The sequence below is a fragment of the Carcharhinus amblyrhynchos genome, chromosome 14 (genome assembly GCF_965287045.1).
Source record: "Carcharhinus amblyrhynchos chromosome 14, sCarAmb.v2.hapA, whole genome shotgun sequence".
Taxonomy (NCBI): Eukaryota; Metazoa; Chordata; class Chondrichthyes; order Carcharhiniformes; family Carcharhinidae; genus Carcharhinus; species Carcharhinus amblyrhynchos.
In genome coordinates, this window is record NC_137337.1 from 63172453 (window position 1) to 63192516 (window position 20064).

General features: G+C 43.3%; 1 protein-coding gene across 3 annotated transcripts in view; it reads left to right on the forward strand.

Annotated features, from left to right (window-relative positions):
* LOC145352739 (metastasis-associated protein MTA1-like) overlaps positions 1-20064 on the forward strand; it is a 112262-nt gene that overhangs the window by 83692 nt on the left and 8506 nt on the right. Inside the window, exon 17 of one of the 3 annotated variants that reach the window (XM_080203002.1) lies at positions 635-763. The exons of the other annotated variants lie outside the window; for them this stretch is intronic. Coding sequence (XP_080059128.1) covers positions 635-655 — 21 coding nt within the window. The 3' untranslated portion in view covers positions 656-763. Of the gene's footprint in view, positions 1-634; positions 764-20064 lie in introns of those variants that run through there. 3 annotated transcript variants of the gene reach the window in all.

The following is a 20064-nucleotide window of genomic DNA, read 5'->3' on the forward strand; positions in this document are numbered from 1 at the left end:
GCCCTCTCCCTTGCCCTATCCCTGTAAATCTTTTTAACTATCAAATAAACCTGTTGGACTTTAACCTGGTGTTGTGAGACTTCTTACTTTGTTTTTCCCTGTAAATCCAGTTTGTCCTGGTTAATCCAACTAAACTACACTAAGGGGCAGTTTGCCGTGGCCAATCCACCTATGTCCAAAGATGTGTGGGTTAGGTGGATTGGCATGCTCAATTTTCCCATTGTGTCAGGGAGATTAGCAGGATAAAAACGTGGGTTATGGGTATAGGGCCTGGGTGGCATTGGTGGAGGCAATATGGGTCGAATGGCCTCTTTCTGCAATCTAGGGGTTCTATTCTATGGTACTAACCTGCACATCTTTGGACTATGGGAGGAAACAGGAGAACCCAGAGGAAGAGGGCACAACTGGCAGACTTCTTCCACATGGGGAGAATGTGCAAAGTCCACACAGACAGTCCCCCAAGGCCAGGATTGAACTTGATTGCCTGGAGCTCTAAGGCACCACCATGCCGTCCTACAATAGTGATTCCTACAATAGTGGTTATGTCGCACAAGTACTCCATTGGCTGTAAAATACTCTGGGACGTCATGCGATGATGAAAGGATGCTACATAAGTGACAGTCTTTCTTTCTAGGTTGAGTTTGAGGTATCTTGATGGAGTGGGTGGAGGGGGCTTCACTCTGCATCAGTCCATCCTTTGTCCTAGAAATGTCTGACATTGGGGAACTGACAGCCCAAGCTATTCTATTCACCAGTTCCTGTATCACTGGAGGTGCACCAGAAAATCTGACAACTGAATTCCTCAAATGTGTGTTTGTTATTCTGTGCAGAGTTATGCAAAATGTTTAGTTAATGTTTGACTTTCAAAATTTTTTTTTTTTGCCTGACTCTCCAAAGTTATGGTTTTATACTCCAGTTTTCTGTTAAACAAAAGGAAAATGCTCCCTTTAAGATTTTGAACACTGTGCTTTATTTTGCAAGATTCCCATTTCCCATGAAAAAGACTATTCCACTGTTCATTTCTTTACTACCTCAGATATTAGTCATGACTCATTCTTCTGTCCGAGGGATCATGGGTTCTAACAGAACACCAGAGGCTTGAACACAAAATGTAGACTGATACACCAATGCAGCACTGAGGGAGTGCTGCACTCTCAGAAGAGCCATGTTTTCACATGATGTGCTGAACCAAGACCCGAATTCTTTGTCAAATGGAAGAAAAATACCCCAAAGCATCATTTTGCAGTAGAGTGTCTTGGTCAATATTTTGTCCTCAAACAATTGGTCATTTAATTGCTGTTTGTGGGATCCTGCTATGTGCTTATAGGCTGCCATGTTGCCTATATTACAAAAGTGATTTCCCTTCAAATGTATTTCTCCGGTTGTAAAGTTCTTTGGGACACCCCGAGGTTGTGAAACATTCTTTGGAAATGCTAACCTGCCTTTCTAGCAATTTCATTTGGACTTTCACAAGGAAATAAAATTCCTCCCACTTTCACATTGACTTTTAAAGTTCAAAAACTTAGTTCAACAGCGATCCCTGATATCCCTTGCCTTTGCCTGAGAATGTCCATCTATTTCAAAGCAGTTCTCAATCTGTTCTGAGCACCCAGTTTTCCTCTTGTCCTTCATAAACAAGCCTTTCCAGGCTATCATTTCTTTGCCTTCCCACCAACAAAAATCCTTATTCTGAGAATTATCTACACCTCCCTGTAATTCAGTGGCCCTATTTCCCCAACTTTGGACAGTTACCTTTGAAGATCTGTTAGCTTTATTGAACAAACCTTCTGGCAATGGTCATAATAACTTTGAGATCCAGTAGAGTGAGATCCAGTAGAGTAAGCCCAGAAGAGGAGCAGGTGTGCAGTTCAGAGTCAGATTATTCAGGTAACTCCATAGACCTTTGAATTAACTGTAGAGATTCACGTGAGATGACCTATGTGAAAAATCAGCTAGCATTTTGTTAAACACATATCCAGATGAGTAAACTCTTGAGCTGGGAAATGAGATTTATGGTTTATTTGTATAGCTATTCCTCTAATAGCTGTCTATAAGGGAAAGCCCAAGTCCTGGTGTAGAACCCAAGACCCAGAAGTCTATGGTCTTCAGGTAAAGACTGCAAAAGTCGAACCCATTGTTTTGGGTTCTGGTACAAACTGTAATCTTGCTACCCGTTCCACCACCCGTTTCTGATGTCCTGTACCTCCATTGCCTTTGATCAACACACACGCACACAGATACACATTCCCTGAGGTGGCTCAAGGACAGCCTTCCTACCAGTTGGTGCCTTTATGTGGACAATTAAAGGCCTCCTCCTGCCGCTGTTGGTATTAACCTAGCAGCTGGTGGGAGAGGGCTCACTATTGCAGGGATCATGGCAAACAGATCCGTACTTGAGCAAGGAAACTAGCTTCAGGAAGATCGGGAGCCTGCTGAGTGCCACCAACCCTTGTTGCCAACCCTCCTTTGACTCTCATGCCTCAACCGATCTCTTACCATCTGTCACATCTGACATGGGATCAAGTGACGATTCTAGGCTTCAAGGGCGTATCATTTTGGTAGCAGCTAATGCCTGCCCAATTCCTTGCTGCTTATTTGAGCTGCTGACCCCTGATTGGCTGGGAGCTCTCTGTAGGTGAGGTTTTAACCTTGAGGTCCATGATCCTGGGGCAGGCCAATCTGTGGCCTGTCAAGTGCCTAAGTGACATGTGATGTAGCAAGCTTTCCTGAAAAGAAGCATAGCATGGGCCTCCAGCCAGTTGCCAAAACCCCCACTAGCTCTGCAAGATTCTGGCCATTGAGTGAAGTGCTAATTGGATACACTCTGACACATAAAAAAAGCCATCTGGCCAGTTTGCTACAGACTTTGGTCACACATTGTGGACAGGTACAGGTTCAGTTCAGAACAGGATTGGGGTGACAGATATTGTGCAAGGTCAGGGATATGTAGAAAGAGCAAGGATCTGCAGGCTGTTTCTATCAAATGGGTACAATGCATTGACTACCTTTGAAGATGAGTGTGATGACTGTCAGTCGAAAGGGCAACCAGAATTCTGACCATGGGACCTTGGAGAAGGAAGCTGACCAAAGGGGTGATGGAGAGTATGGGAAATGTGATGTGATAATTGTAGGGATTCAGTAATTAGGGAGACAACGTCCTTTATAAGCAGTAGTGAGAGTTGCACATTATATAAAAGTCAATAACTGCAGATCCTAGAATCTGAAACAAAAACAAAAAATGCGGGATAAACTCAGCAGACCTGACAACATACGTAGAGAGAGAATAGAATTAAAGTTTCTTTTAACAGACTCGAACGGTTAGCTCTGTTTTCTTTCCACAAATGCTGTCAGACCTATTGAGATTTTCCAGCATTTTTTGTTTCTGTCCCACCTGATATGTTGCCAGGGCGAGGGACATCTCAAACTAATTTGAATGGATAGTGGAGAGAGGGGGAGAGTATCCCATTGTTGTGTTCCATGTTGGGACCAACGCTATTGGGAAGAAGTCTTGTTTTCCAGAACAAAGAAAAGCAGTAAAATTGGGAAATAAGCATATTTGCCTGAATTGGTCTTGTATATCTTAGAAGGAATACCAGTAAAAACTGGGAAATAATAGTACTGGTCTGAACTGTTTTTTACTATTAGGAATTAGAGAATACTAGGAACAACAATTACAATTTAAATGCAATACAATATCCCAAGGTGTTTCACAGGAGCATTATTCAGCAAAGTCTAACGCATTGCCACATAAGAAGACATTTGGTTACTGAGCAAAAGCTTGATCAAAGAGGTAGGTTTTAATAGTGCTTTAATGTAGGAAAGGCACTATATAAATGTGAGATTTATTTTTTGAGGGCATAATTAAGTATTTATTACTAGCAGGATAATTATCCCTTTTCTGATGAGGGGCAACTTTAATCGCAAACTTCACAAAAACTGATTCTTTAAGACAAAAGGCCACTTTCCCAAAGTAATTGTGGCTACATACAAAAAACAGAATTGTTAATGAGCTAAATTTCAAAATACATAAATCAAATTAAAGGATAGAAATGACAAAAGGGGTCAATACATTTAACCAAAATATCTGGTCTTGTGTACTGTTGTCGATATCCAAATATGAGATGGCATCTTTAGTGTCTTCAAATTGTTTTTAAAAATGTGTGAAAAGTGCAAGATGATGTTCTCCAAACTGTGTTGTGAAAACTGATGATATAACAGTATGTGTATGCATGTGTGTGTATGTGCGTATGTATACATGTGTGTGTACGTGTGAGAGTGTGTGTCTTCATCCAGCCATTGACAGGTGATAATATATATTTAATGATTAGGAAGAGGCTTCTGGAGGATGCAAGGTCTTAATTCATTTCCCCTCCCTTCAAGTGCCAAAAGGAAACTGCAAACAATGCTTTTGTCAAAGTAAGATGGTTGAATATTTATTCGTTTTTGGCAACAACATGCTGACATTGGTCTTTAATGATTAATAAGTGAACTGTGTACTGAAGAGATTTAATTTTCAGATGTGATGAAGTATCATTGCTGTTGATTAGTTCCTTGTTTTGTATTGTGCAGTGTCTACTGGCTTTCTTGTTCTTTGGCACAATATGTAGTTGGCATTTTTCAATAATTTATGATATCCTGGAAGTGTTTCCTTCATTGTTTACTTGAAATGTGCATTTATCCCATTATAATATTTTCTATGTGCAAATTTATAATTGTATAAGGAGTCCAAGTCAAATTTGTATTCTCAGACTCAGGTTGTATTTGTGAAAATTTTGGGTTTTCGACTTATGTCACGTCTAGGATGTCCGTTTGAATGCAGCTCAGAATGATATTATCTCTTACTCTTGGTAATGGTGCTAAGAACAGAACCACCTTGCATTTATGTAACATCATTAACACTGCAAAGCAGATATTGGGGAAGGTGATCAAAAACTTAGTCATAGTGGTAGGCTGAAAGAAGCATCACAGAGCAGGAGAGACAAAGTTGATGAGGTTTAGGGAGGGAATTGCAGAACTTGTTCCCCAGGCAATGGAGCAATGAAAATCAAAGATATGCAAGAGGGCTGAATGTTCACAGCACGGAGATCTTGCTGAGTTGTAGATCTGGAGGAGGTTATAAAGATGCGGTATGGCAAGATAATTGAGGATTTGAAAACAAGAATTAAAATTTTAAAACTGAGATGTTGCTGGACTGGGAGCCAATGTAAATCAGTCAGCACAGGGTAGATAGATGAACAGGGTTCAGTGTGAGTTAGGTTATAGGGAGCAGGAGTTTGGGTGACCCCAAGTTTTTGGTGAAAGATGGGAGACCAGCCAAGACATTGTTGATATAGTCAAGAGGTAACAAGTACATGGATGAGAGTTCTCACAGCATATGAACTGAGGCTAGGGGGGGAACACGGGTAAAGTTGTGGAGGTGGAAATAGATAGTCTTGGTGATGGAGTCTGATCGGTTTACCTCAAAGTCAGTTAGGGTGTTGAGATTGTAAACAGCCTGCTGCAGCCTCAGATAATGGTTAGGGGAGGGATGGAGTCAGTGGCTAGATAGTTGAAGGAAATTCCTTCTCAGCCAGTACTGAATTCCAGGCAAGCGCTCTGACAGTCTAGAGAGAGTGCAGGATTCGAAAGAGTAGGTGGGGAGATTGAAAACACCCAGTTGTATGTCATGTGAAATCTGATACTGTGTTTTCACATGGTGTCACCAAGGGGCAGCATGTAGATGAGAAATAGGAGTTTAGCAACTCCAGAGGTAATGGTTTTATTAAAGTTTATTTATTAGTCACAAGTAGGCTTACATTAACACTGCAATGAAATTACTGTGAAAATCCTCTAGTTGCCACATTCTGGCACCTGTTCACTGCAGGAGAATTTAGCACGGCCGGTGCACCTAACCAGCACGTCATTCGGACTGTGGGGAGGAAACCGGAACACTCAGAGGAAACTAACGCAGGCACGGGGAGAATGTGCAGACTGCGCACAGACAGCGACCCAAGCCAGAAATCGAACCCAGGTCCCTGGCACTGCTAACCAATGTGCAACCGTGCCGCCTGTACAAGCAGGAAGAGAATGTAGAGCAGATGATTCTTTCACTATGAGTGGATAAATAGCAATAGAATCGAGTGAATGTAGTTCCCCCCTGATCCCCAATGCTACCCCAGCTGGAATACAGTGAAGAGGCACTAGAGATAGATGGTCAAACTGCAGATCAAACTGTTTCAGTCAAAATCTGTAACAGTGACTGACAGATTAAATGGAAAGGAGACGCTGTAGAAACTGATGGCCTGATGAGGTTGGGTTGAGGCAGAGTGGATAAAGATTTAAACTATGTAACTGATGTGTCAGCAGTTCAAGATCTAGGTGCTTTTGATCTTGACACTGATTGTTAAACCAACATCTTTTGTCAGCCCTGTTTGCTCCAGTAAACTCACTGAAATGTCCCCCATCGCTCAAAATGGCTGCCAAGCAGGGTGATAACTTCACGGTGAGGGGGAAAAAAAATGAAAGAATATTTTGGTGTGGGGGACCGCATGAGCACACGGAAGGTGCTAGCAAGCCTGTCTGATCATACATCTGGGAAAGCTGCTAATGTGCAGGTGCGTGCTGCACATGTGCAAGATTTAAAGATCCAAAATACAGAAAAGAGAGCGTCCCAGTCACATCAGGACAATCCGGCCCTGAGACAGTTGGTCACCCTGCTGCCAAGCAAATTAAAGCACAATTACCATTTGTTACGTGAAACAGTCAGCTGAAATATCTTTTAGACCACTCAACTAGAAGGAATCCACTCACTCACTGTGCAGATGGTTTGAGAACTCCAGCATCACATCATGCAGGTGAATGCCTTGGCAACAGTCATGATTCCTCCATTCTGAGGTGACCCTCTGTTCTACTTGTATTTAATCCACTGTGACAAGTCAAAGCTCGGCTACTGGGAGACATGGCCAGGAACACATTGCAAAGAACACAACAGTGAAAGCCATGCTGCCACAAGGAACGTTATTGGGCACACCACTTTTGTCATCAGGTTATGCTTCCACTGCCTGGACCACACAGGAGGAGTTCTGCAGTATTCAACTGGATGGTATCAAGATTTGTGGTGATATGTTCCTCAACTTGGCCACTATGAACAGTCCTTGCTGAGCAGCATTAGGAAGAGGAGGAGGAATGCAAGATGAAGTGGAGGAAGAGAAGGAGAAAGAGCAGCCACAACATAAACACCACTTTTCTGTCTGGACTCTACATGAACTGACCATTGCAAGTTCCCCTCAAAGTCACACACCATCCTGATTTGGAACTACATAACTGTTCTTTCACTGTCGTTGAGTCAAAATCCTAGAATTGACTTTACAACAGCACTGTGAGAATATCTGTGCCACACGACAGCTCACTGCCACCTCCTTATGGGCAGTTAGGGATGGGCAATAAATGCTGGTGTTGCCAGCAATGCTCAGATTCCATGAATGAACAAAATAAATTGATTATTTATGAACAATATCAGAAATCTGAATCACTCCTCCTCACTTATCAATAGACTCTTACTCCTTACCTTTTCTCTATCACTGATCATCACATCTTCCTTTTTCTGATAACACAAAAGTAAAAATCACCAATAAGTGCATATTCCAATCCAATGTTCTAAATTACTAATTACATAATGTAAACAAAACTAATCAGTTTTCAGCATATCCTTTTTGCTTGGCCTTTGCTTGACCCAGTGCTGCTACAAGGTACTTCCCCAGCAGCTCTGCTGGAATGCTGCTGATCTTCAGATGAGGAAGTGTCAGTGGCTTTGGAGAATGACCTTGAGTAGCTCTGGATCTGGAAGAGTTGATTTCAGGCTGCACCATCTCTGACTAGGTGGCAACAGTCTGAGCTGGCAACTCTGGGCTGAAGCTTCAGCAATCCTACTGATCTGTTGAGAAATGGATTGATGATGGCTTTGAACATTGGTATTCAGAGCCACAGTGGCAGCAGCCTGAACAGCATAGAGTTCAGACCTTTGATCAAAACTCTGCATCATGTAATGGAATCTGTGAAATAGACCACCAGAAGCTGCATTTTGCTCAGCTCCACAAGTGTGCTGATTGAGGTGACCACCTGTTCTGTATGTGCACAAGACCCTGAGCTAAGTTGGAGAAGGTGTCCTCTATATTCCTTTTACCTTGTGCACTGGCTTTCTAAAGCAGCCATCATTTGTTATGAATGTGCACTGGCCTTGGTCTGTAACCTGGGCCCTCAAATTACTCTGCTGTAAAACAACTAGTAAGCAACCTTGCCCTACCGTGAGCTGCATCTGTACTATCCTTCCCTGAGAGGTATCCCCACCATCACAAGCACACCGCCCTAACTCCTAGTCTCTAAAATGCACACAATGTGAATGGCTGTTGAAAGAGACAATAATCTAGGAACCAGTAACAGGCTGGCGCCAATGGATAATTTAGTATTGTAATCTGGATTGGTGCTTTGGGGGGCGTTATTGAATTGTAACATGAACTGGTGATTTGGGATATTGTAGGATTGTAACTGGAAAGAGGGAGAGAAATCATGGGCATTGACGCTCCTGCTGTGTAGCCCAGCCCCCTCACATCCAAAGGTTAGCCTGAAATGAGAACTACAGTCACATGTAGGTCAAACATCGAAAGCTCAGGTTTCAGTATGATGCACTTTACAGCCACAACTTTGTCAGACAATTCCACACAATGTGGTTGTTCATGTTGTGTACCAGTTCTGCTATGTTGAACTTGGCCCTATGCAATATCCTGACAGCAGCATCCAAAAGACCTCAACCTCACAAGCACCTCAAACAACAATCCTATATATACAAAGGAGAATACCTTGAGCTAGTGGTGACATATTCTATTGGTGAATGATTCCTAGTCCCGCTCAGAAAGGACAGCAGGACTAGAGGGCACAGCCTCAAGATAAGGGGGGGGCAGTTTAGAACGGAGTTGAGAAGGAACTTCTTCACTCAAAGGGTGGTGAATCTCTGGAATTCTCTGCCTGTAGAGGCTACCTCGCTAAATATATTTAAGACACAGGTAGATAGGTTTCTGATAGACAGGGGAATTAAGGGTTATGGGGAGAAAGTGGGAAAGTGGAACTGAGCCACTTCAGATCAGCCATGATCTTATTGAATGGCGGGGCAGGCTCGAAGGACTAGATGGCCTACTCCTGCTTCTATTTCTTATGTTCTTATGTTCACTTCCAAGTTTAAAAATAGCAAAACCTTCCAGTAAATTGGCACCTGCAATAATGTACTGCTTCTATCCATACAAGTAGGCTTTATTAACAGAAAAAAATGCACTTTGTATTCAGTGACATATTTTCTCATTTTAAGTTGAATCCAACCACACTTCCCAGCATGGAGCATATAATAGAGCAAAATACAGTAGATGCTGGAGATTTGAAATATAAACAGAAAATGCTGGAAATACTCAGCAAACCAGACAGCATCTATGGAGAGAGAAAAACTGTGCCAATGCTTCAGGTCCATAATCTGCACTTGTTCTAATGAAGGTCAATGACCTCTGTTTGTCTCTGCACAGATGTCACCAGATGTGCTGAACATTTCCAACACTTCCTCTTTCGATTGCAACAAAAATAACTATTTTTTGCTAGTCCTCCAAAAAACAATTAAACTTCTTTTAAAAAATTTTTATTCAAATTCAATCAGATCAAGTCCAATTCAGAATCTCAACAAGTTGAGACATTCCCAATCCAAGCTGACAAGACGGCTCTCACCTGTCTTGGGCTTGATCTACATGATCCAAGGTGATTGGAGTAGGCATTGCTCCTCCTCCAAGGCTTGATCTCATTTGCATCTTAGCCAAAAGGCCAAGATTCCGCTTTTAAAAATTGCTTCAAATGAAGCTAAAATGTAACCTAATGACTTCAACCAAGCACAGCATGTCAATACTACACTTGATCTTAGCCAAAAGGCCGAGATGGCTAAGATCAAGTGTAGCATTGACATGCTGAGCTTGGTTGAAGACATTAGGTTACATTTTAGTTTCATTTGAAGCAATTTTTAAAAGCGGAATCTTGACCTTTTGGAGATCGAGCTTTGGAGGAGGAGCAATGTCTACTCCAATCAGCTTGGATCATGTAGATCAAGCCCAAGACAGGAGGTGAGAGCCCTGTCTTGTCAGCTTGGATCGGGAATGTCTCAACTTGGTGAGGCTCTGAATGGGACTCGATTTGATTGAATTGGAATAAAAACAAAAAAAGGGCCAAGAAGCAACAATCAAACTTCTTGTGAGCCTCTCATTTCACTTCAGCAAGAACCCCAGGAGCAGCTGCCTGAAATCTGGGTTGGCACAACATTAAATATAAATTTCAAAAAAAAAGTTATGGTATTATTACAAACAGGACTGGGGGGAGGGTTAAATTTAAAACAGCTCTGATTTCTCTTTCATCACCCATCCATAACAGAAAGGCATTTTTGGTTTCCCCCTTTTAAAAGCAGTGGCATATTTTCCCCAACCTTCAGTTTTGTGTGATCCAGTTCTTTGTTAATAACCCAACAGCAAACTCAAGATAGGGTAATCAGAATATTTGTTTATTTTACATACACTCAAAAATATAGGAAGGGGGTTCACAAGGTACCCCCCTTTTTGAATGTACATAGTAAAAGAGGGATAGGAGAAAAACTACAGACAAAATAAGAACTATTTTTTCACCTGAGCCCAGAGTCCAGAATCAGAAATCAAGCAGTATATTCCTTCAGAGAGTGAGCAGGTTGAAGCTGATGTGGGGGTAATCCACTTTTCCGGCAGTGCTGATTTCCACAATGGGTGAAGCACGTAGAGATGAATTAATCTTGTAGGCACTGGTACGGAAGTACAGGTGTTCCATTAGAAACAGTGTAGAGGAGGGCCAGGCAATTTTAATCTGCCAGAACTCTGGTTCTGCTGCTGGTCTGTTGATATAGATGACAGACCATCTCCTTTAGCTTCACAAGGCAATATTACAGGTCCTAGCAGCTTATGAGGGGATCATGTGATATAACTCTCAATTCTTCCCTTTTGTTTGGACAAAGGATGTATATTCCTGGTCTGGATTCTTGAGATGGTTAATGTTTCATATTAATAAGTTTACCAGAAGTTTCAGAGTCCTTTGTTCTTGCAGACAAATTGTCTCCATTGGCCAGATCTTTGCCTTGGAAATGTAAAGGGGACTTTGTGCTCTTCCTTGGAATTTGATTTCTGCAGTCACTGGGGTATTATCACTTCTTTAGAGGTAATGGGATTGCTATGGTTTTCTGAAGGCTAGAAATTCATTTATGTGAGTCATGGCCAGTCATGGCATTAGCCTTTATCCAATTTGTATTATTTAAAATAATTTTAGAAAGCAGCTGGGTGATATTGATGTGTTTATTTCCTTTCATGTCTCCCTAGCATGATAGTAGGAAAAAAATAAGCAACTTCAGCAAAAATATCAATGTCAAAGTAATAACTTTTTTTTAATGAGTAATTAATAAAAATGACCATTAAAAAATGTCAAGCAGCAGAGCTAACTAATAAGACTTCTGTATTTTCGCTTAAGGAACAGAGCTAGAGAGAGATTAATTGAACTGCAAGTCCTGGTCAGCACACAAGGTAGAGGGAGAGGGGCCAAGCTAAGGAGTTGGGGTTAACTAACACTGACCTTATGTTCACCTCTGGTGGTGCACACTGTGCTCTGACCTCAGTGGAATTCATACGAAAGTGAGGTGGAGGGTGGTGTCAGAAGCACTTACCTTTCAGCCTGGGGTTCTGGGATTCCTCCTCTCATTGCTTGGTGTGTGGGTAGATTTTTGGGGTGAGGGAAGGGATGTGCATGTCTGTGCATATGTCTGCCGCCCACCTATATGTGTGTGTGTATGTGTCTAGTTCACTCACTTTCTTAAGAGTTTTCTCTCTCTCTTTCATCCTCACACTCACTCAATTCCCCACACAGTCTCACAATCACTCAGTCTCCCCAGTATAGCATGTTTGGAGATTAATTTCACTGATGAATAATTCAGGGCGGCTACAAAGTGGCAGCATGCACTGCCTTTCAACTGCCTTGTGTCTCAACTGTTGTCACAACCGCTACTTCTCCTGCCCTCCCCGGCCCACTCCACTGTCTTGATGTAATGGCAACTCCTGTAGTCCTGTAGTGAGCTGGAACTTGTGTGGGAGAGTGAGGGCATGGCTAAGGCCAGACTATATCAGCCAGAATGTACCTTGTTGTCAAAACAAATGGCCTCGCTGTCAAAACAAATGGCCGTACGAACTCAAGTATGTCATTCCAGGACAATATGACCTCAAGTGCTGGAACTTTGTTGCAGAGCAGAACATCCATTGCATGCTTGTATGGGGCCAGTTTGAGCTGTGAAAGAACCACATGAGGGAAGGCCAGTCAACCAGTGAAGGCAAAAGCTGCAGTTGAGCTAGAACTCCCCTATCGCCTCCCAAAAGTTAGGCCCTTGCTATTTGAGTGTAACATAGGCCCGTGTAAGAGGATTTTGTTGCATTAAGTGATAGTTTTATAGGATTGAATTGCTGTCAAAGCCACAGTGGAACCTATAAATCAGGGGGACTGAAAAGATTTGCATCAGCTATCTTATATTTTCAAGTTTCCATTTTTTCAAGTGTCGCAAGTAAGTCATGTATCTCAGGATTTGCCATATCTCTTGAAGCATTCCTTCTGTTTATTGCTGTCACATGGGATTGTACCTAATTCCAGATCCCTCCCAGCAGAATATGGTTTCAGTTTTATTTTCCATATCACTGGATTTCCCAACTGATTGCCATCCTGGAGTTCTTTTCCACTGAGGGAGCGGTGTACTGATCCTGCCACCTGCCACTTTAACAACCTGCACAGGTGAGATTGTAGGGCCAGGGTCTTCGGAAAACCGTAGTCAAATGGTGGGAGGTAGGTGGTTTGGAAATGAGAATGGAGGGGCAAGTTAAAGTCCTACAAGCCGCTTTCTGAGACCTCCACACTTTGCATGCTATAGCTGCTAACGTTTGGGTAGGTAAATGCTCATAGCTTGTTAGTAGCTGACATACTAGTGGAGCAATGTGATCCTCAACTTGCATCTTAAAATTATCTCACTGTCTCCAATCACTCACCATGGATTAGGCTTGGGCTTTGAGTGTTCAGCTGATGTGCTGTTGCGGTCAGTCCTCCTGCATCACCATATCATATTCTGTACCTGTGCTGCTCTGCTGTGTAGTTGATCATGTTTTAAATTGCAAACCTGTCGTGAAGAATGCAGCATTTAGTGTTGCCCTGTGCTGTAGGACGACACTATTTATGGAAGAATCAATCATTAAATTCATTAAGATTCAATCATTAAAGAACTGAAGTTCCTTAGAAGTGCAGACAGTGCAGAAAAAACTGACTTCAATACAATAGTGATATTGGGAGGATGAAGAATCTGTGGATCAGGGTATTTACAGCTGAAGGGTCAGAGATATGCTGGAATTCTACCACCCCACCTGTCACGGAATCAGAGAGGGCAAGGGGTGGACAAAAGAAATTTCTGTTGACCTCAGGATTTTCCATTCTGTGGTCAAGCGAGGCCGTAAAATCCCTCCCAAAGAGCCATACAATGCAGAAAATGCTCTTCAGCCCATCAAGTTTGTATCTATAATAACTACTACCAAAGTTGCACGAATCCCATTTTCCAGCCATTGTCCCACATCCTTGAATGTTATGATGTTTAATGTGCTCCTCCATATACTTTTTAAAGATTGTAAGATTTCCAGCCTCCACTACCTTCCCAGGCAGGCATTCAAGGTTATCACCACCTACTGTGTGAAAAAATGTTTTCTGAAACCTCCCTGAAACTCCTGTCCCTGACCCAAACCTGTGCCCCCTCACAATTGATTCCTCAATCAAGGGGAACAGCTGCTTCCTATTCACCCTATCTATAGTCCTCATAATCTTGCACATCTCAATCCTGTGCCCCCTTCAGCCTTCACTGCTTTAAGGAAAACAATCCAAGCCTATCCAGTCTCCTTATGGCTCAAATGTTCCATTGTAAGAAGTCTCACAACACCAGGTTAAATCCAACAGGTTTATCTGGTAGCAAACGCCACTAGCTTTTGGGGCTATGTCCTTTCGTAAGTGGGTGAGGAGTTCTGATCACAAACAGGGCATATAAAGGCACACACTGAGTTTACAGAATACTGATTAGAATGCGAGTCTTTAGAGCTAATCAAGTCTTAAAAGTGCAGACATTGTTGATCATCACAATGGATGTCTCAGCACTTTACACCAGCATCCCCCACGACGATGGCATTGCTGCAACTGCCTCAGTGCTCAATGCCGACAACTGCCAGTTTCCGGATGCAATTTTACAACTCATCCACTTCATCCTGGACCACAATGTCTTCACCTTCAACAACCAGTTCTTCATCCAGATACACAGAACAGCCATGGGGACCAAATTCGCACCTCAATATGCCAACATCTTCATGCACAGGCTCGAACAAGACTTCTTCACCACACAGGACCTTCAACCAATACTATACACTAGATACATTGATGACATTTTCTTCCTTTAGACTCATCGTGAACAATCACTGAAACAACTATATGATGACATCAACAAGTTCCATCCCACCATCAGACCCACCATGGACTATTCTCTGGACTCGGTTGCATTCTTGGACACACGCATCTCCATTAAGGATGGTCACCTCAGCACCTCACAGATAACCTCACGATCTCCACTTCTCCAGCTTCTACCCTAAACACGTTAAAAAAGCCATCCCCTACAGACAAGCCCTCCGTAAATACAAGATCTGCTTAGGTGAGGAGGATCACAACAGATGCTTCCAGACACTGAAAGATGCCCTCATAAGAACAGGATATGGCACTCGACTCATCGATCGACAGTTGCAACGCGCCACAGCGAAAAACCACACTGACCTCCTCAGAAGACAAACACGGGACACGGTGGACAGAATACCCTTTGTCGTCCAGTACTTCCCCGAAGCAGAGCAACTACAACATCTTCTCCGGAGTCTTCAACGTGTCATTGATGAAGACAAACATCTTGCCGTGGCCATCCCCACTTCTTGCCTTCAAACAACGCACAACCTCAAATAAACCATTGTCCGCAGCAAACAACCCAACCTTCAGGAGAATAGTGACCGTGACGCTACACAACCTTGCCACAGCAACCTCTGCAAGACATGCCAGAGCATCGACACGGATGTCATCATCTCATGCGAGAACACCATCCACCAGGTACACAGTACATACTCTTGCAATTCGGCCAACGTTGTCTACCTGATATGCTGCAGGAAAGGTTGTCCCAAGGCATGATACGTTGGGGGAACCATGCAGATGCTACGACAACGGATGAATGAACGCCACTCGACAATCACCAGGCAAGACTGTTCTCTTCCTGTTAGCAACACTTCAGTGGTTACGGGCATCCGGCCTGTGATCTTCGGGTAAACGTTCTCCAAGGCGGCCTTCATGACATACGACAGCGCAGAGTCACTGAGCAGAAACTGATAGCCAAGTTCCACACATGAGGACGGCCTCAACCAGGACCTTGGGTTAATGTCACATTATTTGTAACCCCCATGACTTGCCTGGACTTGCAACATCTCACTTATTGTCCTGTCTGGGGACAATACACATCTCTTTAATCTATGCTTAATGTTATCTCCACTTACATCGTCTGCACAAGACTTGAATACCTTTAAAGGCTCGCATTCTAATCAGTATTCTGTAAACTGAGTGTGTGCCCTTATATGCTCTGTTTGTGATCAGAATGCCCCACTCACCTGACAAAGGGAAAAGCCCCAAAAGCTAGTGGTGTTTGCTACCAAATCAACCTGTTGGACTTTAACCTGGTGCTGTGAGACTTCTTACGGTGTTTACCCCAGTCCAATGCCATAATGAAATTTAAATGCAGAACCTCATAATCTGGATTATATCTGAGCCTTGATCGATTTTGCAGAGGAATAAATGGATTTGAAAGGTAAATGCATGGCTAAAAGAAAGCATGGAGGCAGGAGTTTGATTTGAGGGGCATTGACATCTAAGAACATAAGAAATAGGAGCAGGAGTAGGCCATCCAGCCCTTCGAGCCTGCCCCGCCATTCAATAAGATCATGGCTGATCTGTCGCTGCTCAGTTCCACTTTCCCGCCCTCTCCCCATAACCCTTAATCCCCTCTCCTATCAAAAACCCATCAACCCGCGTCTTAAAAATATTTAGCGAGGCAGCCTCCACCACTTCAACGGGCAGAGAATTCCAGAGATTCACCACCCTTTGAGTGAAGAAGTTCCTCCTCAACTCTGTTCTAAACCGCCCCCCTTTTATCTTGAGGCTGTGCCCCCTAGTCCTATTGTCTTTTTTGAGCGGGAAGAGTCTTTCCACCTCTATCCTATCCATCCCATTCATCATCTTATACGTCTCAATGAGATCTCCTCTCATTCTTCTAAACTCTAACGAGTACAAGCCCAGTTTATTCAGCCTCTCCTCATAGCTCAACCCCCTCAACTCTGGTATCAGCCTAGTAAACCTCCTCTGCACTCCCTCCAAGGCCAAAATATCTTTGCGCAGGTGCGGCGCCCAAAAATGCACACAGTACTCCAGTTGCGGCCTCACCAATGCCCTATACAGCTGCAGCAAGACCTCCCTACTTTTATATTCAATCCCCTTCGCTGTGAAGGCCAGCATCCCATTCGCCTTCCTGACCACCTGCTGCACCTGCAAGCTGGGTTTTTGCGACTCATGCACAAGGACCCCGAGGTCCCTCTGCACCGTCGCCTGCTGCAGTTTTTCGCCCCGTAAGTAATAGTCCTTCATACCATTCTTCCTACCAAAGTGGACCACCTCACACTTGCCAACATTAAATTCCATTTGCCATTTCCTGGCCCATTTGCCCAGCCTATCTAGATCCTTTTGCAGACTCTCCACACCCTCCGCACAATTTGCTGTTCCCCCAATCTTGGTGTCATCAGCAAATTTCGACACCCTACACTCGGTTCCCTCCTCCAGATCATCTATATAAATGGTAAAAAGCTGAGGCCCCAGCACCGACCCCTGGGGCACTCCACTAGTCACCATCCGCCAATCCGAATAGCACCCGTTGACCCCCACTCTCTGCCTCCTATTTGACAACCAATCCTCTATCCACGCTAACACCCTACCCCCAACTCCATGTCCCTCGACCTTCTGCAATAACCTCTTGTGAGGCACTTTGTCAAACGCCTTCTGAAAATCCAGAAAGACCACATCCACCGGCTCTCCTCTATCCACCGCCCTAGACACATCCTCATAGAACTCCAGTAAATTTGTCAGACACGACTTCCCTTTAATGAAACCGTGCTGCGTCTGCTCTATCAAGCAATTCCCTTCAAGATGCCTCGCAATTTCCTCCTTAATGACAGATTCTAACATTTTACCTACCACAGACGTTAAACTAACCGGCCTATAATTCCCCGCCTTTTGCCTGGCACCCTTCTTAAATAACGGCGTAACATTAGCCGTTTTCCAATCATCCGGCACTTCCCCGGAATCCAGCGACGTTTGGAAAATAACCACCAAGGTATCCACTATCACCTCCGCCATTTCTTTCAGAACCCTCGGATGCATTCCATCCGGTCCTGGGGACTTGTCCACAATCAGCCCCTCCGGTCTGTCGAGCACCGCCTTTCTAGTAACAGTAATGTCATTAAGACCCTCCAGTCCTACCACCTTTCCATCGCTAACACCCGGCAAATTATTCACGTCCTCCTCCGTGAAGACAGAAACAAAAAAGTTATTCAATACCTTAGCCATTTCCCCATCCCCTACCACTAGGTCCCCTTTCTCATCCTCTAAAGGACCAACATTCACCCTCGCCAGCCTCTTCCTTTTTATATATTTATAAAAACTCTTGCTATCCTTTTTTATATTAAGTGCTAGCCCAGCTTCATAGTTTCTCCTACCCTTCCTTATCAACTTCTTTGTCAATCTTTGTTGACATTTAAACCCCTCCCAATCCTCTTCTCGCCCACTACTCTTAGCTACTCTAAATTCCTTCGCTTTTAGTTTAACACTTTCCTTCACCTCCTTCGTTATCCACGGCTTATTACCTCTCCTCCTACTATCCTTTTTGACCATCGGAATAAATTTCCGTTGAGCACCAAGAAAGATCTCCTTAAAGATCCTCCACTGCTCCTCAACAGACCCTCCCTCCAACGCGCTCTCCCAGTCCACATTCGCCAATTCTTCTCTCATCTTACCGTATTCCCCTCTATTCAAACAAAGGACGCGTGTCCGGGAACCCACTTTCTCCTCCTCCATCTGCACCAGAAACTCCACCATACAATGATCACTCTCCCCAAGAGGATCCTTCACCACAAGGTCCCTAATTCTACCCGCTTCATTACATAGCACCAGATCCAAGATAGCTCGCTCCCTCGTTGGCTCCAACACACACTGTTCGAGGAAACTATCCCGGCAGCATAGGGAGCTTTCTACTGGGAGGGTCTCCACTTAAACTGGGTTGGGACCAGTGTTTTGGTGAATTGAATATCCAGCATGTGCCCTTTAAACTAATGAAATGGCGTGGGAGGATTCAGGAAGTTGTATCAAAAACAGTACAAGAAATGTCACAGATTTGCAATTTGGGTAAAAATAAACAAGAGTTCATGAGGAAGGGACAGAGAACTTAACAAAAGTAATAGGGAATTAAAGACTTAAAAACAGAGTTCAGACTAAAGAAACTGGCCAGAATCCACCAATAAGCCTGGTCACCGCTGTTGATGAGAACGGAGAATTTGGCATTCAACTAAATCTTCGTTCACTGCAGTGGGACTGCAAAATCCCGGCCACCATATCTGAATGTGCAAAGCATTCACAATAAAATAGATGAATTAGTAGCAGGATTAGAAATAAATGAGTTTGATCTAATAGCCATGACAGACACATGATTGCAAAGTGAACATTGTTGGGAACTCAGTATTCCAGAATATTTGACTTTTAGAGAGGCAAAATGTAAAGGGAGGATAGGTAATCTTGATGATAAGGAATGGGATAAAGGATGTCAGCTTGAAAAATCAAGTTGTGGATTCCATTTGGGTGGAGCCCATTTGGGTGGAGCTAAGAAGCAAGCAGCAGAAAACACTGACCGTGTTTCCTGTAAGCTGATGTGGATATGCTGGCGTTGGACTGGGTAAACACAGTGAAAAGTCTGACAACACCAGGTTTAAGTCCAACCGATTTATTTGATAGTAAACTCTCAAGCCTTCGGGGTTTGTCCCTTTGTCAGGTAAATGGAGAGTTCCGGCCTCAGACAGCATATAAAGCACAGCCTGGTGTTGTCAGACTTTTTCCTGTAAGCTGTGCAGAGTGTAGCAACCTGAAAGTTCTGCGCCGGCCATACACAGATTGGTCCCTTAAGTTACCACATGTGTGTGACCATGAAGCAAAGATTAAAGGATTGGGCACTTAAATAAGTCACCCGTGCATCCAGATAGAATTAGACAGAACATTGGTGACAACTCTTCAAGGCAGGACAATTTTCACCTAAGGCTTTGTAGGAAATTGGTGAGAGCATTTCTAATGTGCTAATTATAATCTTCTATAGTTCTCTTGATTCAGGAGCAATTCCTTTAGGTTAGATTGTTTATGTGACTTTGATATTTAAGAAAGGTGAGAGAGGGATAAGAGGGAATTAAAGACCTATATAATTAGCCCAACAACTCAGGAAATTACAAGGATCTGTAATTAAGGCTAGAGTGACTGAATACCTTGGAAGTACAGCTGATCAGAAAGCACCAACATGGATCTGTGTTTGAACCTCAGCTATTCACCATGTTTATTAACAACTTAGTTAATGGGATGGAATGCCACATCATTCAAACTTGCTGATGGCACAAAAGTTGGAGGCACTGTAAGCAGTATAGATAGAAGCATAATATTAAAAAGAAATTATAGATTAAGCAATTGTGCAAAACTGTGGCAAATTGATTTCATTATATGCAAAGTGTGACTTAAAAGGGATTGGAAAGGGTGACAAATGAGAACTATTGATGTTTCAAAGAACTTTGAAAGTCCAGGTTCACAGACTATTAAAATGCG